The following is a 25,831-nucleotide window of genomic DNA, read 5'->3' as shown; positions in this document are numbered from 1 at the left end:
GTATGGTACACATGCTTATCCTGATCTAGATCTGAATTTTATCTTGAATTAACAATTTATTCCATTTTAGCTTTTCTGTTATGTTTAGCATAATTTTTGGCGCTTGCGCGTTTACGCATTTTTTATCATGTATATAATTTATTGTCATGCATGATAAAAAGTCGTTGAATTTGTGTAAATATGGTATATCATATATATATATATATATGTATGTGTAAATGTATATGTATGTATATCTGTATGCACTTATATGTATAACTAATCGCCACTTAAATTTAACGACAATCACGCTTAAAATTAGTTTATAATTGATGTATGCTTTGAAGATTTTCTGGTATTTAATTGTGATTTCGAATCGCATGCTATTAATTGTTTAATATCGTTACGCTTATCGGGCCTTAGGGTTGTACATATATATGTATGTCTGTGTGTTTGTATGATTATATATGGTATGTCTAGAGCTTAAACTTGAACAACTGCTAATGAGAATGAGTCACGACTCGACAGACTCGTTAATATTTATGCTAAATGCTAAAAATCGTAATTGCTACTACTTAATATCGAGAAAAATGCCTACAAATTAATATTTGAGTTTTTTGTGTTGTTCTTTCTACGAATGATGCTGCTTTTTCTTATATTTTTGTATTTGTTGTTGTTGTTTGTTTGTCGGTTTGTTTGTTTGTGTTGAGAGGGGGCAAGCATTTGTAGAGTGGGTTTTGCGCACCTGCCCCAAAGGCAAATCCATTGCCATCGGCATCGGTTGCATTGATTGATGTGAATCCAACATTTGATGTGCGTGTTGGCCATCGTGATGCGGTCGGACCGAATGGAGTTGAGAGAGCCTTGGATACAGGTACTTATCACAGCCTTCGAGCGCCGCATGCAAATGTCTTTTCTCAAAATACATTCAACATGTTTCTACCATTTGCGCTCCATAATAATCAACGTCATTTAGTAATAATTATAAACAGAAATCCATAAAACTTGCAACAGCATCAACAAAACCCAAAGCAAAAACATAAAACACAAAATCAGAAATCCTATTGACTGAAATTGACTCGAATTCAATTTCAATGTATCCGATGATGTTTTGGCTGTTGTTGGTGCTATTGTTGTTTTGTGCTGTCAATCAGTCTAGCTGGAGTTTGGCTGGTGCTTGTTGTCTTCGTCTTTGACGCACTGCTCTGTTTTAGTAGGTCTGTCAGATAAATTAGAGTGAAGACAAAAAATGGGAGAAAAAAATAGTGGGTATTAAATTTAATTAGCCATTATCAATAGCAACACTCAAACTAAGGGCAACTCTACGAAGTGTGGAAAGGTTTTTTTGTTGAAAATTATATTCATTAATTTTAATATTCTTTGAAATTCACTTCGAGATCATTTTTCACACAACAAGCATATAATTTGTGCGGGTGAATACTACTTTTATTTTTCAGATAGATGAACTAATCTGCTTTGGAATTCGCTAATGAGGTTAGACAGTAGGTAATAAAATGTTGTCTAATATTTTAGAGTATTGCGAGTAGATTCTTTTTAAACTTACCACTGGTGGATAGGACATGTATTTGTCGCTCATATTGAAATAGGAGCCATCGGCTGGCGGCGCTGGCGATGGCGATGATATGTAGCTGCCCTTGATGACCAGCGAGGAAGCGGGCGAAGGTGATGGTATATAGAGGCCATTGGAGATCAGCATGTGATCATCCTTGGCACGCATCGGCATTCCATCAATCATGCCCGTTGCACTGTTGCGTTGACTGTGCCGCTTCGGATTGGGTAGGGTGCGGGTGAAGTCCGGATTGCACAGCGGATAGGGTGGAGTGCACATAGAGCTCTCTTGGTATTTGGGCGGATAAGCTGTCGACTGTATGATGTCCACGTTCTCCACTAAATAGGTGGAGGCGGCTGCCTTCTTCTGCACATCCGCCTGCAAAGCAGTGATGGGCAGCTGGTTAGGATTAGGCCAATCAGTTCTGCAGTTCAATATTTGCAATTAGCTGATGTTTATTTACCTTATAGACCGACTGGTTATCATCCTTGGAGTAGGCATCATCGTTGCTTGGTTCCGTTTCGCCCTGTGTCTTATTCTGGCGTCGTATGACAAACCAGGCGACAAGCGCAGCATTCAACACAAGCAACACCATCGCTGCCGATGTAATGCCAATGATCATCACATTGGGCAGCTCATCCTTTTCCGTATACTCCGCCGAATGTGGCTGTGAACCCTTTGACAGCGTCAGCTTAATATCTGGCACAAATTTACTGCCACCTGCCTCGTTGTGTGCCATCACGGAATAGTAGTAGGTGCCGCCAGGCTTGAGACCCTCCAACGTGATGTTCTGTTGACCCACCTTGGCGTCCACATACTTGTACTTATCCTCACCCTGTTGCTTGAAGCGTACACGATAATACACCTGCATGCCGCCATCGAATCCAGGTGTCCACATCAGTTCCACACTCGCATCACTCACATTGCCTACACGCAGCTGCAGAGGCGCATCTGGCCGGGATGGCTTACTGAACTCCAGTGTGGTGCTGGCCTGTCCCATCGAATTACGCACCACACACTCGTACTGTCCGTAATCGTCCGCCGAGGTGCTCTCCACGAGCAGTGCGGACTCAAAGTGCAGTGGATCCTCCTGACGCTCGACGCTTGTAAATTTGTTGCGTCGCTGCATCTTGAGATCCTTGCCATGGCGACGCCAAATGAAACTGGGCTGCGGTGAAGCCAAAGCGCGGCAAATGAGCTGAGCCCGAACGCCCAGACGGGCGGCAAAGCGTGTGTAGGCGGGTGTATGATCAATCTCCGGGGAGGCTAAAAAAAACATTAAAGTTGAAGTTTCGCTGCTGTCGAGAATAAACCTTGAGTTTGGCTCGACTACTTACTTTGTACCACGAGCAGCACGTGCTGTGTGGCAGCCGGTCCCCGTTGATTGTCGACAGTGCAAGTGAAATTACCAATATCCCCACGCTGAACATTATCAATGCGCAACAGGGCAGTGTTGTTCTCAAATGTTGAAGTGGTACGTGTGGCAAAATCGTAACCGGGTCGTGACCAATGCACATGTGACGCATCCAATGGCAGGGCCTGAACTTGGCAAGCCAGAACAGCCTGTACGCCAGAGGCAAAACTCTGACCCTCGGTGACTGAGGTAATCACGGGTGCATCTAATTGCGAAGAGTACATTTCAGTAACGGGGTAACATGTTGTTGTTCGGGCTTTGCTTCGGCGACAACTACTTACATTCGACAATCACTTGAACCTCGAGCATAGCTGTGCCCTGTGTGTTGAGTGCTTCGCACACATAGATGCCAGCATCGTTGCGACTGAGACGACTTATATTGAGACTGGGTCCGTCGGAGATCAAACGCTGTCCGCTGAGGGCATTGTTGCTAATGGGCAGACCATCCTTGGTCCAGGTATAGCTTATCGACATTGGATTGCCACTCGCATGCAATTCCACCTGCAGTGGTGCACCCTCCACACCCACAAAGTTGGTCACCTGCGCCACATCAAACTTGGGCGGAACTATTCACAACGGAGTTTGCTATTTAGACTGGGCCTATTGTTAGATGTTAGTTGAGCACTTACAGAGTATGTCCAGGCTGATGGTCTCGTGCACGCTACGCTGCAGTACTTCATTGTGACTCTGGCAGGTGTAAATGGATCCATCGAGATCTTGGGTAATGTTCACATGCATTTCCAGCGTCGATACCGAACCGCCCCAGAGACCTGGCCTATTGGCCAGATTGAGACCCTCCACTGGGATGCCATCCTTCCACCAGCTAATCTTGGCTGGTGGATTGCTGGAGCTGGAATCACAGATCAGTTTGGCTCGAATACCGGGCACAAGATTCTTGGGCGCAACGCTAATTTTCACTGTCTCCGGTGGAACTAAATGGGCAGCGAAAATATTGAAGAGTTGAGGGAACATCTAGATTAGTCAATGAAGAATACTTACAGTGCACGCCTAACGTCTTTGTCGCAAATAACGGTATGTCGATGGCAGCATTTTGAACCTCACACTTGTAGATAGCATTGTTATCAGAGGCATTCACCAGCAACGACAATTCCGAGCTGATCTTATTCTCCGTTACCTTCGAGGCGGCATTCAAACGCTTATCGTTCTTATACCACTGCAAAGTGGGCGGCGGATTGCCACCAGCGGAGCTGCATTGTAGTTTCAGTATTGAACCGGATATGATAATATCACCGTCGTTATAGCCCGTCAACAAGGGCGGCGATGGAGGATCTATGGAATCAGAGGCGGCTAAAGCAGACTAAATCACAATGGATTGCTGTATTACTTACACAAAACATTCACCGTATGGGAGCCGACCACATTCTGTGACAGCTCCGCATTGAGCGCATGACAAACGGCAATAAAGGTGCGACTCTGCGAATCAATATTCAGCGTTATATTGGAGCTGCTCACCCAGCCACCATCGGCGCTAGTTGTCGTCTTGAACGTGCTGTTAGTCAACGGTCTTCCGTTCATGGACCAATTGATGCGCGCCGGTGGATTCGAGGGGGCTGTTACGCAGCTCAACTGCACAGCATCGCCGACCTTAGCATGGCTAGCTCCACTGAGGAAAACATCCTTTGGTGCGTCTATTTCGAAGATATTTGGAGGTTACAAGGAGTCGCGTAGCTGGAGACGATCTGTGCAACTTACATAAGACAGTCAGATTGAGTTCGGCACGCAGGGGCGTATTGGATAGCAGATTCTTGGCCTCGCAAACCAAATTGGCACCATTGTCCGAGGCATTGGCCGTAAACTTGTACACATTCTCCGAGAGGCGACCCGAGGTGCGTTGTGGGGAATTGATGACCACACCATTGCGATACCAAATCAGCTGAGCGGGCGGATTGCCGCCGCGACTGCGACAGGCGATTTGTACCTCCTGGCCACGACGCAAAGTTTCACTTTGGCTATAGCCCTCAAAGAATGGCGGACCGGGTGGGTCTGATTAGGAAGGGAGACTTGAGTGAGTCCATGTCGATGGGGTTATTGACTAGTTTCTTCACTTACATAGCACAGAGAGCTGAACTTGAGCCCGCATGGGCACGTCGGGAGGCAGTGCCTTGTGACGCGCCTCACAGGAGAACTCCTTATAATCATCATCGGAACGTGGCTCCAAGTGCAACGTGGAGCTGGTGCGGAAGCGCTTGACAGAGGTTTCATTCACTGTGACAATGGGCACTATGAACGCCCAAGCCAAGTTAGACAAGTTTCACTTTAAGTTAAAGTCAAATGCTGGACTTACCCATAGTTAGCGGTGTCTCGCCCTGAAACCAAACAATCTCTGCGGCCGGATTAGCGTTCTCAGTGATGCACTGTAGCGTTAAGTTCTGGCGTTCGACAACCTCCACCTTGGCATTGCGTGCATAGCCATCGATGGAAATGCTGCTGGGCGCTGCCACAATGCTCAGCTTGGCATTGGCGCGAATGGGCGGATTTCCAGGGGCTGGTGCCACCTGGCACTGGTACTCGGCATCGTCCTCGAGCGTGGCGTTCTTGATTTGCAAATTATACGAGCCATGTGATGCGTCAACCAGCACCGAGTAGCGCGGAAAACCGGGAATAACAGCGGAGAAACCCAACGCAAAGCCATCTTTGGTCCATTGCACCTTGCCGGCGCGCGAATCGACCTCGCAGCGCATTAGCGTATCGGTGCCCTCCAGTATTTGCAGATCGTGCGGGGTTACGCGGAAATTTTGCTGAGTGGCGGCTACCTGGGCACTGCAGCTCACGCCAACTAAAACAAAGAAAACACAACAAAAAAAAACACGTAGAGTGAATAGGAAATTCGCCTGTTGTTAATCGGCACGTTCGACAATTGCGCACGTAGTTGGGCAACGGCAGCATGCAGAGCACCTAAGTTCAATTGGCAACGCAATCGACGAATCGACCTGTCACACAGCCAACCCAACAGTCACACTCAGCGTCACAGTCACAGTCACAGTTACAGTTACCTACTTTTTTTGCAGCCCACACATAAAATACACATTACTTAAGCGTAAGACCCAACGAGGCAGCCCAGTCACATCTAACTAATTTGGAACAACTTTTATTTTGTTTTTGTTGTTGTTGTTGTTGTTCTTGTTTTTTTTTATATATATTTTTTTGTTTTTATTTGTTTCGCACACACATGTGAGACATGTGTGTGCTTGTAGGTGTATGTATGTGTCAGGGCACTTTCAGCCTGTCATTGAGACATGTCCGTCTGTCCGTCCGTCTGTTAGTCTGTCCGTCTCTGTCGCTGTCGCTGTTGCTGTCTTCATCATGGTCTGCACGTTGCCAGTCTGTGTGTCGCTACATCAACCCACACGCTGAATCGAAGTAGGTCTACAGCTTGCGGCTCATTAGCATTAAAATGTCTTAAAGAAAAGAGCAGGCCACGTTCGATACCAAATTGAACCGACTACTTAGCTGTGTATGTGCTTAAGTGTGTGTGTGTGTGTGTTCGTGTGTGTGTGTGTGTGTGAGTGTGTTGTGTACATTTGTGTGTGTGTATTTTGTCGTCGACCTAATCAGCATTAGAGCCATCTACATAGGTAATATACATAAAAGCACGCACAGTGTCACGGGGTCATAGAAAACTTGAAGCGAATAACTGGGCTGTGGAATGCTTAAAGAAAATTGAGTGCAAAACTTTGCACAAGCTAATAAAACAAATAAATGCCAATTTAATATAGATTATCATAGAAAACAAAAACTATAAATTTATAATCAGTTCGTATTTCAATTGGGAATTGTAGAGTTTAGCAAAACTGCAATAAATTTTCATTTATCAAGCAACGCATAATTCTCAGCTCGTTGCCTTAACTTGGTTTGCCAATCAAAACGAGTTCAATTAGTAGCAGTGAATGCTCAATCAAATTCTCAGCACATTTAAACTTGTTTTTAAACATATCTGTATAATTGATTGCATTGTTTTTGCGCCACTGTGCGGCACAGGAACCAGCTACGGCAAACATCCAAGCCAGCAAGCAAGCGCTGCGTGAGACGTTCCTACAAATGGCTCAACAAATAAACGTCGCTGTCGTGGACTTCATCAATGGATTAATTGATTATTTGTCGTAGACAACGGCAAGCGAGGCTTTCATGGTCTTGAAATGAGCTCGATATCCGTTGGACTTGATCACGAATTGAACTACATGCATATAACATCTACGACAAATGCATAAATGGAGCTATCCATTGAATATGATTTGGTCACAACGGAAAAAGAACAAATAGACCACCCGCAGTTGCAAGTTAGTCATTCCGTGTTTTTATCTCTTTTTTTTTTATTTAGTTGATGGTTGCTCTGTTTGGGGGCGCGCTTCAATTTGCATAAGGCTGCATTAACTTGCCCCAAGGTTCAAGCAATTAAGACCAGAGACGAAGCGTCAGTTGACCAACTCTGCACAGCCAGAACATTTCCTGTAGCAATTAACCAACAGCAACAACAACGAAAAACTGCACAACTTGACAAGTTTTTGCGACGACGACAATGACAACAACAACAACAACAATGACGACGACGACGACAAAAACAGAGGCCAAGCCCTGGCACCGTCTCCGGTTGGCTACAACTCATTTAGTGTCATTACGAGGTGCCTTCAACCCCCTCCCCACACATCCACATACATATGCATAGGTATATATGTATGTATGTGTGTGCACCACAGCACATGCAAGACAATAAGAGGTGGGTAATTGTCACACATATGCAAGGCAGGATGACCAACAAAGAAATCCTTGAAGTGTGACAGTAGGAAGCTCTGGCAGCAAACACAGAAGAAGAACAAGAAGAAGAGAGAAAAAAAGACACATACACAAGCTGTAAAGTGAAGTAAAGTGCAAAGTAAATGAAAGACAGAACAGAAGGCAAGCTAAAGTAAACCGGTTTACCATTTCATTCATTCATGCGTTTTCTGGCCAGTGAACAGTGGTCAGGGTAGCAAGTGACAGCAGGGACGGCAGCACTCTCTCACAAATGGTCAGTAATTGTCAACTGGGCCCACAAATTGTACGCAAACTAAACTAACAGCTTAACCACAAAACCGTTCCATGCCAGTCGATGCCTGATTTCGATGATGATGTGTTTGCTGCCGTTCCTGTGGCGATCCTGTGACTTCGACTTGAACTCACCCGGCCACAAGTTAAGTGAGTGTCTGAGCTGGCCGGCTACAGTTGCAAAGCTTGCTAATAGTTTTGCGAGCATGGAGACTGTCGCATCTACGTGTGGCAATAGCTAGCGAAGCGCAACGCCGGATGTCGCACTAATGGTCAACGCAACGAACTCCCCTCCCCCATCTTTCTCAGTTTTAGTCCCTGTTGTACTGCTCGTAATCCTCTTTCTCACTTTTTCTCACTCTATCTGGCTCACTCTGCCAGCCTCGTCTGCCTGGTAAGTTAAACTATCTACAAGTCATTAACTCATATAAAGCCAGCGACTGTCGCACACCAGGCAAAGCCTATCCACGCCGTATGTGTGCTGCAGAGAGTGAACGATATCCACAGACAATCCATTGTGAAGTGGCCTGGACCTAAAACCTGAACCTGGGCCGGGAATCGGCTGCTGTTGTTGCTGTTGCTGTTGCTGCTGCCTGTGCTCTGGACCAACGCACATTTTGCCCGATGCTTTTGTTTTTCGTTTTTTCTCGCCGTCTGTTGCCAGTTATTGTTGCTGTTCTTATTTTTGTCTTGCTTTTTTCTACGGCTGCTACGGCTGCTGCTGCTGCTGTTGCTGCTGATGTTGCTGCTGGTGTCTTATCAAGACCAGTTTCCAGTTTTGCGGCTATTTCTGTTTTCTGTTGTCTGTTTTTGGTTTGCTGTGTTTGCCTGCAACTTCACAGCGTTAATGGAAAATATTGTGGCATATCACAGGAAATCCGGTGAGTTTTTTCTCGCACTCCTTTTTGCGTCAGGACACTTAGCGTGCACACAGTCAGCAACAGCAACACCAACGAAAACAACAACAACAACCAGCATAACAGCAACTACAACACGCACACGAAAGACTTTGACAAAATTAACGGTCTCATAAATCTCCCTCATAGAGCTCCTAGGCACTCTTTGCGGCTTTGCGTTATAAATTTAATTAAAATTTCTGTTTTTTTTTTGGCGTTTTTTTCGCTGTTGTTTTTGGTGTGCGCAACGCGTTTTGTTAATTTAACAAATGTCTTTTATTATATTGATTAAAGCGGCTTTGGTGTCAAATTTGTTGTCAGCTATGTTAAGCGCCCACAAAGTGTTTGGAATTGTTTTAAATGGCTCTGTGCAAAGGATTTTGGGGTAGCCATGACAATTATTTTCAACATGTGGCTTAGAGCTCACCACATCAGCGGCAGTAACGGCAGCATCAGCAGAGCAACCCCTTACAATCCGCTCGAGCGGATATGCGGAAAGGCTTATAATTTGAAAACCAGGCTAAGTAAATGGTGTGCACTCGATGTTGAGCCGCTTTGGCCAACAAGATTGTTGGATCATTTTTCCTAAGCGAGTTTCGCTTTATGCAAAGACCATAAGAGAGATGAGACAGCTACATTGGTCTATCAATTTATTTATAGAATAATATGATGCTCAGTTACATATCATGCTTCAAATTGCTGAAAAAGAGCTCAGTCGCAGACAAATTGGAGTTTCAATTTCACAGCATGTTGTGATATTTAAAATTATTTATAGGGCATAAATCGCAGCCCGCATATACATACGAGATACCAATCAATCTTCACAGAGCAGCTTAGGCATTCAAGTTAAACTTGTTTTGCATACTTGTCTCGAATATCAATGTCTATTCAGATAAACAAATATTAATATTTATTTTTTATATCTTTAAGATACGTGTTTTAAATATTAATAGAGTGCTAAAAGTTTGCAGCTGTTCCTCCTTCTTAGCAAAATCTTCTTAAAACATTTTGAGCAAATTGCTCTGTGTTGATTTGATTTTGATGTTTACAGTCAATATAAATAGTACTGTCCCAAATTGAATCTTTTATCAATGTATATTGCCTTTTATATTTTGTCCATTTTCCTTCGCATATATTAATATTCACAATTTATTTCTTTTATGGCGAAAACATTCATTTCTCGAGCTCTTTGTAGTTGTTTTTCGTATTTGAAGCATCCTTTATCGGGACTCCATCGTTCATATCCACTTGCCGTCGATTTCAATATTCTCCTTTATTGTCTGCCTGTTCTTGCCCATCTTTATTACCCTCTCTTCCTCTCTGTCTCTCTCTCTCTCTCGACCCAACCTCTGAGCATCTACTACAGTGTCACGGAACTGAGCATTTAATGTTCGCCTTGGGCACGCTTAATAAATTTACAATAAAACGCATTTGACTCACGCGATTCGCACGGCCCCCACAATAACATTCTCAATGAGGGGGAGCTGGGGAAGAGGTTACCGAAATTGTTCCCCACTCTCCCACTCTCAATCAAGGCCTCGCTTGTACTCACAATCTGTGAGCCTGTTTAGCTCTTGGTGAATTTCACACAAATTGCCGCATTACCAAGTCTGTCTGTCTGTGTGCTCGTGTTTGTGTAGAGGGCACTGATTGAATTATAAAATTTGCAGCTGAGCAAATGTGACCAGCCATATCAAATGCTTCTACACACACACACACACACACACATAGAACACCCAACTGACGCGCCATTCCCCACCCATCACCCTGCCGGTGTCGACCAACCAAAAAACGGACAGGCTCTTTGGCAGCGACGTTAAACTAATCAACTAATTTGCTATGAACTTTGCGGTCTGCACAAATTAGAGACCCCATTGCCTGGGACAGGAACGGGGCGAAGAGTAACCTAGCCAGCGAAAGCATTAACATTAATTATTTTCTGCTTCATGAGCATTTTAGAAGAACATGAATGAGAATGCTCCAAAACGTTGAAGATGTGCGCTTCCAGCTGGTACTGCTGCTTTATTCATTGCTAACCGGAGCTTTCATCTTTAATTAATTAATAAAAATTATTGCCCCTTTTGAACTCTGTGGCTGTCAACTATTTATAAAATATGCAATGAAATATTTTATATTCCTTTTTGGGAGTCGCTATTGTTGACCACAGCATACAAAAACAAAAAATGATGTTTTGAAAATGGAGAGTATTTTTGTGGTTGGCCCATGCGGGCAAAGGCAATTAGTAAAATTAAGACTGGCATTTTAGTGGAAACATTTTTAACAAGTCACAATGACTACAAAACATTTAAAGACCTAAGCATAAACAATAAATTTAAATACTCATACCCAAATACGTTGCAAATTGAGCTCATAAACTTCAAATATTAATATATGGCATATCTGCTGTGCACATATCTATATATAAAGCTGGCTAAAAATAAATAAAAGCTCAACAACAACTTTAAAACCATATTTAACGTTTTTCGGAAGAACTGTAAAAATAACAACAACAAAAAAAAAAGAAAAAATATAAATCCATACAGATTTATGTGTATTTTTTTTCTTCTCTTTTCATAATAAAATAAGAGAGAAATGTAATAGATTTGATGATTTTATGTCTATAAGCCACTCAACGAAATATTCGCTGGTTTATACGTTTTTACGTTCGTCCGGTTGTCAAACCCCGTCAAAGCAAATTCTGTTGTTGTCACCGTTGCGTGGGTAGAAAATCTCCAACGCCCACACATCCCACAGAGCCGCTGGCAAAAGGGGGAGCAAATGTTAAAAAACAAAAAAAAAAAAAATTATAAATTTTATTAGTCATAAATTTTGGGTAAGCATAAAAATCATAGGCAACACCTAGGCCAGAACCGAAGCACAAAAAAAGGAAAAAAATAATATAACGCTGCGTCGGCAGTCTATGAAAATAAATTAGTCAGTGAAAATATTGTATATATACAACAACAACAAAAGAAAGTTGGTCCAATATAGCAATGAGAGTGGCGCATCGGAACCTTAAAATATGCAACAAAATATTATTTAGTGCGCTCGTAAAACTTGGGTGGGTGTTTGTCTGCAAATGGGCAAAGTTTTCAGCCACTTCTTGTTCTTATTGTTGTTGCTGTTTCTGCTCTTATATTTTGCGGCAGGCAAATTATTATTTTTTTTTTTTAAATTTTTCAGTTAAGTAGAGCAAAGCTCTACTGAGGATGGGCATTGGGCTTTAATGCGTTAAGTTTGGGATCTTAACAGTACGACTACCGGTCTTTAAGCTAGGCCCAAACACCCACACCCGACGCATACACACAAAGACAGCCGCAGCTGGTCCATTGACACAACCCACAGAGCCTTAGGGTATTTGAATAAGAAATTCAGCTAGCTCGAATGGTACAGCAAGACATGGTCTCATAAAGTAATCAAAACCAACATTTAGCGCTCGCTAGCCATGGAACTTGGAAAACCAGTTCAAGTGCCACTAACTAACAGAGCCGTCGCCACAACCTACGTGCTTCAAAAAAAAAAATAAAAATAAAGAAAAAGAAAAAAATACGGGTTTATGAATGGCAACCGCCATATGAATGGCTCACAAAGACGACAAAGACGTGGGCCGGACGAATCCCCTACCAAAGATACGACGCGTCGGGGCTTTGAATTGTGGCGCATATTAAACTGAATTTCAATTTAACTGGCCAATGGTGAGGGGCTCTAGCCTTAGCTGAAGCTCTAGCTATAACTACAAACTACAACTACACAGCTTGAACTGGTCTCTTTTCATGTCTCGAGCACCCAGAGCACGCACCTGGCTTTGACTGTTTTTTTTTATTGTTTGTGTGTGTGTGTGTGTATTTTTTTCACCCGGCTTAGTTTAATGCGCTTGGCGAATTGGCGGATCGACTGCGATCGACGGCTGCACTTGTCGTTAGCCAAATGCCAAGACACGAAGCCATTGCATGCCACGTTTGGCTGTTAGATGTTGGCTGTTGGCTGTTGGCTATTGGCTGCTGACTGTTGCCGTTACCACCGCTGTTGCTCGCTGGCAGGCTCACTGGTGTATGTGGCAGCTGCATAATTATAATGTCTGGGCCCGATCGGCCCGTTGGCTCTGTATTATGTTTTTTTCTTCCACTCCGCTTTTCTGAATGTCTTGTTGTTGGCAAGTTTGACTGTCTGTCTCGCCAAAAGGTCAAACTACATATTTCTGCTGTTTTTATTGACGTGCTGAACTTTTCAGAGGCTCAAGTGTGAGACTAAGGCAATGAGTTTGGTCTGCAAGTGGGCTAAGACCGTTTGAAAGCTAAATTATTCCAAATATTAAACATAAATTGGAATTTAAATGAAATTGAAAGAACTCTTAAATTAAAAACTAGTCAAATATTTTAAAGCCTGCCCAAAAATGTAGACATGAAATACAAATTTTAGCCTCGATAAACAAACATACCAATTTAAAGTAAGCAGAAATAATATACATAAAATATATCAATACATTCATGCATAAAATGTGTGAACTTAAAATAAAAATAAGAAAATATGAATCCGGAATCATAAATTTAATTTTAATTTTATCACTTTTGCAGACAAACAATTTTGTGCGATAAAACAATATTGTTATTATCGATGTTCAACTTAATTATTATGATAAAGCTTTAAAGCTTGCTTTGTTAATATTCATAAGTTTAGGCGGATTATATTTTTTATTTGTGGGAATCGGAGCAATCTCATGCCAATGCACCGCAAAGCCATTTTCCAGCAAAAAATATATGCGTTTTTTTTTTTATTTTACTCATTTAATCAAGTATAAATAATTATATGCAAATATTATGTATGCAATTCCATTTGGCTTTTTTTTATTGTTTTTTTTTTTTTATAGATATAATTTTTATATTTTATTTTGTATTTTCTTATTACCTTGTACCCGCACGCTCACGTAGTATTCATGAATGAGTTTGCGGGTCGGTTGAAAAGGTTTTTTTTTTAGTTTATTTGTGAGTATTGTGTTCGCCTTTTTGTTTCACATAATTTATGTATGCAGATTTCAACTTTTTTCAACTGTGCTTTCAGCATTTTTGAAGACAGCTCGTTTGTTTTTCAAAAGTTTAATGGACGCTTGATTGCGAACCAAAGTATTCATATTACCTATTTATATATATATATATATTTTCAAGGATGCGTTCATTAAGTTTTTTGATTTATGCATGTTGTGGGTGCATGTGAACAAATGCGGGCAGATCTTATATCTCATAATTTGAAGGCGCAATACATATAATAAAATTATAATAACAATAAGAAAAAAACACATTTAATTTTGCACTTTAGCTCCAAAACTGACTGGGTCTTAAGAACTAAAAAGTCAGTCGAGCGCGTCGGGCTTGAAATTCAAGTTATCTGACGGCCTTTTACAAACTGCTCGAGCATAACAACTGTCCACAGGCAACCCAGCCAAAAAGTTAGATAATCTAGCGACACCAAGAGCCAAAAAAAGAGAGATATGCTAGCACTGCAATACAGTCAAAACACGGCCACACTGGTCAGATTAATGGCTTCAAGCTGATTAGTTTGAGGTCAAGACAAGAGACAAGAGACAACAGACAAGACAAAGGCCAGTCAGCGTTGGAAGCCGTAATTAAGCAAAGCCGCCGCAGTCGCTCTTTAGTCAGAATTTGTAAATTATAGACAAGCCGCCCGGGCTGGGGCATGGAGCGTGGGGCATGGGGCATGGGGAATGGGGAATGGGCAATAATGCTCTACATGCCCAGCAACCAAAATGTTCATTTGTCAAAATTAACACGCAGCCAAAAAGCCAAGAGCTATCTGACTGCTGCTGTTGTTGTTGTTGTTGTTAATCTGCTTATTGCTAATGTTAAACAGTTACTAACTTCTAAAATATGGTTTCCGTCACGATGCGTAGGAGCAGTAAATTATTAATCATTTTTAGCACTACGCATATAGCAGATCTGCCAATTAAATATATACCCTTTAAGCGACATTCGTGTGAATATCTATATGACTGTATTTTCAATACGTGACGTGAATTTATTGATATATTGTCAATTTAAGCTTTCTGAGATGTTGTCCCCAATGATCTTTAAGTGTTTTTTTCCCACACCAATCAATCATGATTCTTTATAAATTTACGATGCTTATTGAATCTGACCCAATAATGAACACTGCTTATTATGCTTGCTCTGAACTGTTATTGTTGTAGTGGTTCTTGGTAATTGCACAGGTAAATTGAAAAAATAAACAACGTTTAACAATTTTCCCATTGTCGCGTCTTGTTATTAATTCAATTTTTTATTTGATCATATTATTTTATTTTTTTATTTTTTGCTTCGCCTTTCAGCTACAGTTTTGTGGGTTTTCGGCCACGTCTCTGGCAGTTTAATTGCGGCAAGCGGAGGGAAAAATAAGACACTGACAACTGCTGTTGTCCAAAACCGGCTTAGGCGCGTCGCACAAACACACAGGGAGAAACATACACACAAAAACACACGCACAGCCAACTCATAGCCATCCATCATTATAATATTATGTGTGTGTGTGTGTGTGTGAGTTGTGTATGTAAGTTGAAGTATCTGTGAGCTGCACCTGCTCGCATTTAGCCAGCCTGGGAAGCCCATGTTAAAGAAGTCGAGGAGGCTTCCTTCATTGATACTTTGTTTCATGGACTCGCAGCTCAACTTTCGCATGCGCAAACTTGTCGGACAACATATGCTGACCATCCAGCTATAGTTCCAGCTCCCAGCTCTCAGCTCCCATCGCCCAACTCGCTCCAATTGATGCAGCGATCTGAGTGTGTGTGTATGTGTGTGTCAGTATCTGGAACCGGCCCAGCTGGCTCGCTTCAGCTTCTGTTTTTGCTGTGATTCTGCGTAGCATAGTCTGGGCTCTGAGTTTCGTTCGGGGTTTTTGTTGTTTGTGTTTTTGTTTTTGGTCTTCTTCTGATTTTTGTTTTTGTGCGCCCAACGTAAGTTAATATGACTTGTAGCACGATGATTGCTTCCTGTGCCACAGAGAGTGACTCGAAAACTCGCACGACGACGACGACGACGATGAAACTTAGGCGCTGACAGCGACGCTGACGCTTCATCAGCTTTTGTTGGCCAACTTTTGCGTTCTGACGGTTTTTTTTTTATGAATGAGAAATCGGTGCTGCTGTCGCTGCTGCTGCTGCTGCTGCTGGCGGAAGTAATAAATTAATTGAGTAAATATCGATTCGCACTGCTGGCAGGGCTGCCTTGTTAATTGGCAGCACTTGAACAACGCACACACACACATAGACAAGCAGCAATCGAGCATTCAACTTTACAATTTTTCTCTATTTTGCCTAGCCAAATTGGCTTGTTAAAGGGTACACGATATAGGTAGGGCGTAGTGTGTATCTGTCCAAATCGTGTATCAGGCAAATGTTTGCAAAAATTAATTCAGTCAACATCAACGTTTGTCGTCCTCATCACCATCCCCAAACTCATTCACATCGCCATCGCCATCGTCATCGTCGTATTTTTTTCACTGCTCCAGCAGATTAATGACCATTGATAGCGCATATTCAAGTGCGCATCGAGCGTATTAATGCAGCTTGATAATTTATTGGAAGCGCTTCTAATGAATTTTTATGTTTGCCTTAAAGTATACAGCAGCAGCAGCAGCAGCACCAACAGCAGCAGCAGCGGCCTGTTGGCTGCTTGGTAGGAAGAGTAGCTTTTGATACTTGAGTTGGTGCTTCTAAAGCGCTACTAAGTGCCTTTTAACGGCTGCTTCCGCCAGAGTTTGGCGGCGTTTGCCGCGTGTGACTTGTAATTTGGTACGTAAAGCGTTTTTTATGGCAGCATTATAGCAGCATATGCCAACAAGCTCCGTCAGAAGTGCGTACTAAACTTAATTAATTGGCCAACAGCGTTGTTTTACCAATTATATCTAGTTCTTCCCATTTTGCTGTACATCTTTTCTTTTTTTTTTTCTCAACTAAATGGTGTGGAAAAAATTTCATTTTAAATACTAATATCCTATATAATATATAGGGTTTTTTTTTTATGGCACTGTTCCGCTGACAGCCTGAAAATAATAAAACATTTTTATGCGTGACTTGATTCAAATTTACTTTGAAATTATCTTGGCTTATCTCTCCTGTCCAACCCAGACTAGGGTCAAGGACATCGATGGGTAATAGATAAGGTAGATCGGGTATATAGCAGCTGGATAGGAGGTGCTTCGAGGGGATAGCTGCGGGGACCCGCATAAATTGCACACCAGACATTTAGTCGACAGAGAGAAATGTAGCTCAAATTAAGTGTCGACTGAAAGAAACTCACCCCTGAGATCTTTCACATAGACTCTTCAATTTTCATATTTTCCCATAAACCTTGCATGTACTTAATGACAATAATGATCATAGATTAAGCCAGACTCAAGTCGCAGAGTCAATAAATTTATGTTTCCACCTAAATATTTGTTGCACATAAGATCCTAATAATGATAACAAAATTAATTGGACTTTTAGTTTTAATTTATGCAAAGTAATGAAAGGCATTTGCCACACCAACGTATTCTGTTTAAGGTGACAAACATGTTTGCTATGTATTTTTTCTAGCCATCAACGCGTCTTGTAAATTGCCCACGCGTCTTGGCTTTAATTGCAGTACCATTTAGCCGCTAAAAAAAAACCGCTAGTTACAGACTGCGAAAAAATATAATGAGAGAAATAAAAGCATCCGCAGCAAACTTCACACGTTACACATATTTAACCCAATATTTTGCTGAAAATTGTTATTGGTTTTTTTTTCCTTGAATGTGGTTGATGTTACTGTTGCTGCCTTATCACATCGATCTGAGCGACATGCATAATTGCATACATCAGATGCACACACCTAACTGTACATATATGTATATATATATATGTGGATATGGATATGTATGTGCTCGTTACGAGCAGCCCGTCATAAGCAGCGATAGGGACAACAACAACACCCAAATGAGGCGGCAGCAGCAGCAACAACTGCAACTGTTTCGACTTGTTTGCTCTTGCTGCCACTGCCACTGTTGCTGCTGCTGCTGCTGCTGCTGCTGCTGCTGCTGTTGTTGTTGTTGACGCCACCTAACTGTCAACTTTCTTTTTTCGCTGGCGCACATAATTACAGCTTGCAGCACTGCATGTGTGTGTGTGTGTGTGTGTGTGTGTCTGTGCGGTGTATTAAGTTTTACTTGCATGCAATTAGCATATAAAATATCAACAGAGATTTTGCTTTTATATAACGCTACAAATTATGCATCATTGAAGCTGCCACAGCGCCAAATTGCAATGACGTTGAATAATGACCGAAAATGCAATGGCAACCTCCAACAACTGCGAACGTTCAACCAAACAACAACCCGCTACTAGTTGCAAGTTTTACCAAGTGGCAGTGGCAGCCACGAGCCGCCAGTTGCCACCAGTTGCCAACGCTGTTATTGCCTCTGCTCCAACATCAGCTTAAGCTGGCGACAGACAAGCGACGATGATGTTGATGGAGTTGCAGTTGGATGCAGTTAAAGACGCCAGCGGAACTCAGGCACATACATATGTATGTAGGAGCCGCCGTTGGCCGGGTTGGTTCGTTGTAGGTGCCGTTGTGCCACTGACACTTCACGTACGCCCACTCCACACTCCCATTCCCACTCCAAATGTGACTGCATTGGCTGTAAATCTGCAATTGCAAACACGCAACCAGCACACATACTCACACACACACACACACACACACACACAGTTGCACAAAGAGTTAGGCAAAAGCATTAAGCTGGAGCTGGAGTTAATAGAGATGCTACAAATCAGAAGCCTAATAAGAAATGCACTTTAATAGAATAATGTGTTGTGTAAAATGAATTTTTAGATAATTGAATTGATATTGGTGATAAAACCTTTTGAACTTGATATTTATTGTTTATTCTCTAATGAAACCCAAAACTCTCTTTCTGTTTTTTAGGTGGCATCAAATGCCAAAATGCTCAGATTAAGGGAACGCTTTACTGGTCTCAAAGGTAAGAAATACGATATCAGTTAGATTAAAAAAGCAAACATTTTCACATATTATGAAATGGGAAATAATTTAAATGCCATGTTGAGTTTTTATTTTATATTTCTTCTTTTTTTTTCGGGTAGTGACAGGAAAGCGTGTGAAAACGATAAAAGACAAACAAAGTAAGGTCGCATATAATAACAATAACGATGATGCGAACGTGCTCATCTCTAATTCACACATATGTGCACACACATATCTTATGTGAAATAGGCCCGGTCTTCGAGATTGGAGACTGGGCGGCTGGGCGACTGGGAGACTTTGGAGGTTGAGGTACCATATCCAATATGGTAGGCCCCTCACTGCACGCATGAATAGACCGAGCCATAGACAGTTTGACGCTTTGAAAGCGCATTTGTCGAGCTGCGCTCGGGTTTTTCACTCACTTGACGCGTAAAGTGGTGCAAAATAAGCGCAGCTATGTTCGCCACATAAGGCACAAACATAAAGGTCTGCACATATCTGAGTTTGTAAAAAGACAAACAAAATGAAAGCGCACAGCAGTTAAACAAAAAATATATAAAAAAAATACACTAGATGAAAAAGTTATATAAAAAAACACAAAAAATTGGTTCAATTTAGCACAAAGACAACACACAGAGCAACATAGAGAGGGAGACACACAGAGAGAGAGAGAGAAAGGGAGAGGCGGAGGCTGGCAACACATTGAGGCAACATTGGCAGCATCGGTTCATGATGATGATGGGCATGGGCCTATTTGGGTAGCTCAGCTCAGTTCAGTTCAGATGGGCTCTTCTTTATTTTGTGGGTGTGTGTTGTTTTTGTTGTTTTTTTATATTTTTTTATTTTTTTTTTATATGCTATATGTGTTTGTACATTTTCTGCAGTCCAAACGAGCGACGACAACTCGTTAGCACAAATTTGCTATGTGGGGTGTTTAATGATGAGGGGGAGGGAGGGGAGTGGTTTGAGGGGTGGCACTTCTCATTGCTGTCAACGCCTTTTAAATGGGCAGCTACGAAAAAGCTTTTTACAATAGAATGGAAACCCAAGCAGAACGCGTTTCCCAAAGCCGACGCCGCCAAAAACAGGAAAAGTCACTTCACATTATTGTTGCTGTTGTTGTTGTTCCTGCTGCTGCTGTTGTTGTTCTTCAGCTTGATGTTGCTGTTGATATTTTTGGCAAATTTTCATAAACTGTTATTTATTTTTATTGCACAACGAAAATGTGAGCAAAAAAGCAAAGTCCCAAAAAAAAAAAAAGAAAAAGATAAAGACGCAGTTGCGAGCAATTTTCTGCTGCTTTTCGTTATTATTATTTTATGTTTTTTTTTTTCATCGTGTTAATTTTTTTTGGATGTTGGCAAAAGTCTGTGGCGGAAGTGAATTTGCACAAAAAGACAACGACAACAACAGCAACAGCAACAGCAACATATGACGAAAAAAGGAAAATGCTGTGCGCTTTTGACCAGCCTCTGCCAAAGGCGTTACAAACAGCAAAATGTTTGCAAAACATACAAAAAAAGAAGAAGAAAAAGGCAACAACAACATCAGGAATACCAACAACTACGTACAGACATATATAAATTTATATTGCATAAAAAGAGTGTCAGACTGAGCGACTCGTTGAGTACAGGCAAATATGCATAAGCAAATAACAACAACAACATCAGCATCAGCAGCAGCAGCAACAACAACAAATACAACATAAGGCAGCAATAACAACTTGGTGCCGCATTTTATTTACATAAAAACAAATGACCAGCATTTTGTGCGGGTCTCCAAGTTGTTGCTGGACTGAGTTGTACAAATGGACAAATGCAAAGAAAGGCAAAAAAAAAAGGTAAGACAGGGGTTGTAATTATCCAACACAACACAGAAACGGGGGAAAGTGAGAGGGGAGGGGAGGAGGGGGGCGTCATTGGAGCAGCAGCAGATGAAACCCTCAGCAAAGCTGCACACATTGGTAGGTCTATTAGGCAAATGCCTCGACAAGGGTCTGTATGCTGTGTGCTGTGGGTTTGGGCCCGGTCCGCAAGCATGAGCACACTTGGAATTTGGTTGGCTGGGAAAGTTGCAATCGTCAGGCTCGCCATGAGCTTGCATATACTTATATATGTATGTATTCCATACTAGAGAGAGAGAGAGAGAGAGGATTGGGAAAGCATGGTGACAGCTAAGCATAAGCTGTAGATAGCTTTTACTTAGAAGCAGCACACAAGGTACACAAACTAAATGAATATATTCAGCAGCAGCAGCCAACAGCAGCCAACAGCAGCAACAATATATAGACAAAAGTGCTTGGGAATGAGCAGTAAGCCAAAACGGAAACTTTAATAAATGGCATGAGTTGTGATTCTGGTCAAGATGAGCTAATATTATAATGTTTAATAAGCTGAGAGTGATATTGGATTACCAATCATAGAATTTATGTTTCTCATATGAATATTTAATTATGATTATTTATTAATATATATTTTTGTAAGCCAAAATGTCATACATACAACCCAATTAAGTATGGCAAACGAGTGGCTCTTTACCGTATGCTAAGCATATTTTAAGTACTACAAAAGTGCTTAAGAATATTACACAAGAAGTTTTGGGCCAGTTCCAAGTGGGGCACACAGCTAAACAGCTCCAATTTGCTAAGGCAATTGCGGTCAGTTCAAGTCAAGACTTGTGTGCCCCTTTCAGCCAGAACTCTTATTCCGCTTTTCATATTCCTCATATTACTGCACTCTCAGAAACACACATATGATATGTGGGCTGTGTGCCCCCCACCCCTCCCCTGCCAACCCTCTCTCCTAACTAATAACCTGTTCAACATAATTCGCAGCCGTATTTTTTAATCAGAGCAAGTGGCTAAGTACTCCAAGCAGCTGCTGCTGCTGCTGCTGCTGCTGCTTGTGCTGCCCACCGATTAGCCGCATAGAGCTAAATCCGAGTCAGTTCAATGCACTACAAACTGCTTGCCACACACTCGCACACAGTGTCCAGTTTTAGACAAGCGCGTCAAAAGTTTTATGCCAAACACATTTTAGGAACGGCTTTAAGCCAAATCGGTGCTAAGTCCAGCTATAAGCCAAGAGAGAGCCAAAGAGCCGTCTGCCTGTTTTAGCCGAGGTTTTAGCTTTAATTCAATTTGCCTAGGTAAATCGCTGGGATTATATAGCAACGTCGCCCGTATGTGTGTATATATATATATATATATATATGTATATCTATTCACAGTCGCACATAAACCTACATATTTGGCTGAAAGCCTCTGGCTTGCCCCTCTCTGCCCATTATCGTTTACGAGTGTGTAGGCAAAAGAGATTTTTGTAAATTCTACACTTTTTTCTATACAACTTCATCCCCCCCCTTCCCCTCCTACCGCTCCCCTCCTCCTGTAGCACGCCGTCTTTCAACGCTTAACCACATCCTCAATTTTTCTAGTTGTGCTAAAAAAGCAAAAAGAGAGAAGTACATCCACAAAAAAAAGTAGCGTAATCATAATTTTTGTGTGCCGCCTTTTTTTTTGTATGCTAGGTTTTTGCCGCTTGCTACACATGTTGAAAATTTGACTGGCTTAAACTGTGTTTGCCCCATTGCGGGCTCTGGGGCAGGTGTATTTCTTTTTAACAGCCTGTCTGCTGGTTGCTTGCCTGGCGGTTTTTCTCTACTTTTATGTTTGTGTTGCCGTATTTTGTATTTTGTATTTTATGCTGTTTTTTTTTTTTTTTCTTTCTCGGCCTGCCATTTTGCCAGTTTGGCTTGTTTGCCTTTTGCAGCTTGGCTGGTAAAAATGTTGAACGCGTGCAAAATGGAAGCTCGGCGACGACCACATGCGGAGGCAGCTGCTCCTCGTATCCACCGTATTCACATACATCCCTGGGCGTGTGCCAACCAAAACTGGAGCTGTTGCAGCTCCAGCTGCCGTTGCTAATAATGATGCCAACTGCAACTTTGCTCACTGATGGGCCCTCTTCAATGTCGCTCTGACGAAGGTACCAAATTAACTGTGGTCCCATTCAAATTCTTAAGCAATTTTCGCAAATACATAAATTACACATACTTAAACAATGTGTACGAAAATCGATTTTTTTAATATTTTTTTTGTTCAAATTCCTTTAAGATTGTTTTTCATGATTTTCATCGATCGTGTTTCAAACTTATTTTCTTATATTATATATGGTTGTTTCTGACAGTTCTTAATTGTATATTTAATAAGAAACAAATTGTGTTTAAACATGAATACAGCAAATAAAAATACATTTTATGCCGCATCAATTTGATTTGTTTTGCGAAGCCTGGTAGACAATCTACTCTGCTGCTATTTGCCAGCTAAAGCAAATTTAATAAAAGAGAAAATATTATTTTTGAAGAAACAAAACATATATTTTCTTATGAGCTTAATCTCTCTTATCTATTTATTTGTTTTGTTCTTATTTTTCTCTTCTTCTTTTTGTTGTCTTGCGGCGCTTCAGATCATAAAAGTAAATAAACGCTCTTTGGGTTCTATTAACGGGATGTTAATTAAAGATTTTCAATGCTCACTAATACATTCGTCATGTGGTGGTAAAATCATTAAAATTGTGTTAACCAACAATGCCGACGACAGCAGATGATGCCGCAAACAGAAATGTCTGATTCGATTTACAAAAATGCATGCAACACAATCCATTTGAATGCATTTTCCATTGTGTCGCGCTCAATTCATTAGCATTAAATCAAAAGCAGAAGTTTTGTAACGGCCCATTTAAAATGGAAAAACAAACCAAACGCAACCAAAAAAGTATCTATAAAAGTTGTTAAATATTTTACATTTTTTATGCAAATAGTTTTCAATTAGCAGTCAAACAAATTGGCAAGCAAACTGTATGCAACAAATGCGGCTAACTGTACAATGTTAAAAATGCAAAATGGCAAATAATTAAAAACAGGAGCTGGCTGCAGGCCGCAACCGGGTAGCATCAGCAGAAGTGGCAGTGCCACCAGTGGCAACAACAAAATGCTTGGGCAAAAATTAAATTATGTGTGCCACAAAGTTCGCCTCGAATTATGTCGCATAAATCAAATAAACAGCAGCAATTGCAAAAAAGCACAGACTACAACAACAGCAACAACAAAATGCGAAATAATAAGTAAAGTTGAGACTGCAAAAATGTTGAGAAAAATAACTGAGGAAAAAAATTTATACGAAAAACTTTTGCATTTAAAATGAGCCCATGGGCAACGGAGGCCAGTGGAGGTGGTGCGGGGCGGCCAACGTGTGTTAGCGCAACACTTGGCCAACAAACAAAAAAAAAACAGAAAACAAACAAAAAAAACTGCGATTTTTATACGTATTTTTGGCGCTGTGAAGTAAAACCACAGTCAGCAGCAGCAGCAGCAGCGACGGCGACAGCGACAGCAAAAACAAGTGTTTAAATGTCAACAGCAAACACAAGAAAAACCAGCAGCCAGTCAGCCAGTTAGCCAGCTAGACAGACCGACAGACAGACAGACAGGCAGACAAACTGAGCGGCAGACAGGCAGACAAAAGGAGTTTTGTATCTGAACATATCTGTCGAGTCGGCGAGCGCAGCACACAATTCATATGGAAAAAAGAAGAAGATAGCCGCTGTTGAAACTCATCTTCTATTTTATATGTATTTTATACATTTTTATTTTTATTTTTTTTTTTTTTGCTGTGGCCGCAGCAGCAGTCAAATGTCATGAACTTTTGCGCAGCGGTCAGAGGCATCTATGAGATACATTTTTTGGCGCACATGACGCTCGGCTTAATAACTTACCCAAAAGCGATGCAAATGTCAAAGTTATCCAAAACTGCATCTTGCCGCCGTTTGATGAATGCATTTCTTGTTGTTGTTGTTGTTGTTGCTGTTGCTATGTTTCTTGGGATTGTTAACTAACTTTTTTTTGATTGGTTTTGGTTGCTCAACACGTGGAATTTTTGTGTGTTGGTTTCTTTTTTTTTGTTGTTGGCTGTTTACAGTTGCAGATACTTTTATATGTTTTGTGTTTTCAATTGCAAGCAGCTGCCTGCTTTAGGCTTGGCCCTGCATTTAAGCCATGATGCATTTGAGCAAACATTTTGCACACAACTCCACTACACACACACACACACACACACAGACACACACAGGGACACAGAGAGACACCCACAGAAAGCGTATTTTTTAACTGTTGGCTACTTGTGATAAACTCATTTGGCTATGCAAATAAATTTAAGCGGCTTTTCCAGTTGTTATTGTTGTTGTCTCGTTTCGATTCGATTCGACTTCACTGAAATTTGTGTTGCACTTGATTCGCAGCTGCTGCTTGAGATAAACACGACGTAAACAACGTGAACAACGCGCAGACCGTTGAAGACTGAACGCAGCTGGAAATGCCGCCTTCGTAGATACATCCAAATCCAAATCAGACAGATCGAACGCAAAGCGAAGCGCAGCTCACAGCCAACTCGAACTTGATGGCAGGTGGCTAAGCGAACTCGAACTCAAACGCTCACTTATACAAGCTGCTAACGCTGTGGCGTTTTATGGCCGGTTCGCGTCATTGCTAAGCCAGTCACAGACGGAACAGGTTGCAAATAAAATGTTGTGTTGCATTTCAGATACGTTTCAAATTTTACCCACAACTTATAATTTTCAAAATGCGTTTGAGCGCATTCCATTTTAATGAGTTTTAAATTTATTATATTATTTTTTAGAGTTTAGAGGAATATTTTTCTCGAGACATCTCTCAGTTTGTCTAAAAACGAATTGTATTTATTTTTAGTACAGCGACTTCGTTGCGAACTTCGTATGAAGCTGTGATACGACTCTCGCACAGCAACCACGGCGCCTGCGCCCAGCTACCGTCGAAGAGGTGCGCAACTCTGCTATTGTTTTCGAATTGTGCAGACGCACTCTTACACACAACTCTGCTA

The 25,831-nt window shown here is 41.5% G+C and overlaps 1 protein-coding gene across 1 annotated transcript; it reads right to left on the bottom strand.

Annotated features, from left to right (window-relative positions):
- Window positions 1–652: 652 nt before the first annotated feature.
- LOC6559350 (nephrin) lies at window positions 653–25,230 on the bottom strand. Its single transcript, XM_043216356.1, has 12 exons — window positions 24,693–25,230; window positions 5,269–5,760; window positions 5,034–5,204; window positions 4,677–4,967; window positions 4,313–4,612; window positions 3,963–4,253; window positions 3,593–3,895; window positions 3,245–3,529; window positions 2,887–3,168; window positions 2,013–2,815; window positions 1,544–1,948; window positions 653–1,198 (listed from the first exon to the last, which is right to left on the bottom strand). Exons 1-12 carry the CDS (start codon window positions 24,754–24,756, stop codon window positions 1,190–1,192), a joined length of 3,696 nt encoding a protein of 1,231 aa, XP_043072291.1. The 5' UTR covers window positions 24,757–25,230; the 3' UTR covers window positions 653–1,189.
- Window positions 25,231–25,831: the final 601 nt, after the last annotated feature.

Source organism: Drosophila grimshawi, unplaced genomic scaffold (genome assembly GCF_018153295.1).
Source record: "Drosophila grimshawi isolate 15287-2541.00 unplaced genomic scaffold, ASM1815329v1 contig_1367, whole genome shotgun sequence".
In the NCBI taxonomy this organism is placed as follows: Eukaryota; Metazoa; Arthropoda; class Insecta; order Diptera; family Drosophilidae; genus Drosophila; species Drosophila grimshawi.
Note: the sequence above shows the minus strand (reverse complement) of the source record. Positions and strands in the feature narration are given on the sequence as shown.

Coding starts and splice junctions, on each gene's coding strand:
- LOC6559350 (XM_043216356.1), bottom strand. CDS start 24,756: ATGCATTCATCAAACGGCGGCAAGATGCAGTTTTGGATAACTTTGACA. Junction 5,761..24,692: donor GACATTTGCATCGCTTTTGG/GTAAGTTATTAA, acceptor TCTTTGTTTTAG/TTGGCGTGAGCTGCAGTGCC. Junction 4,613..4,676: donor ACTCAATCTGACTGTCTTAT/GTAAGTTGCACA, acceptor TCTTCGAAATAG/ACGCACCAAAGGATGTTTTC.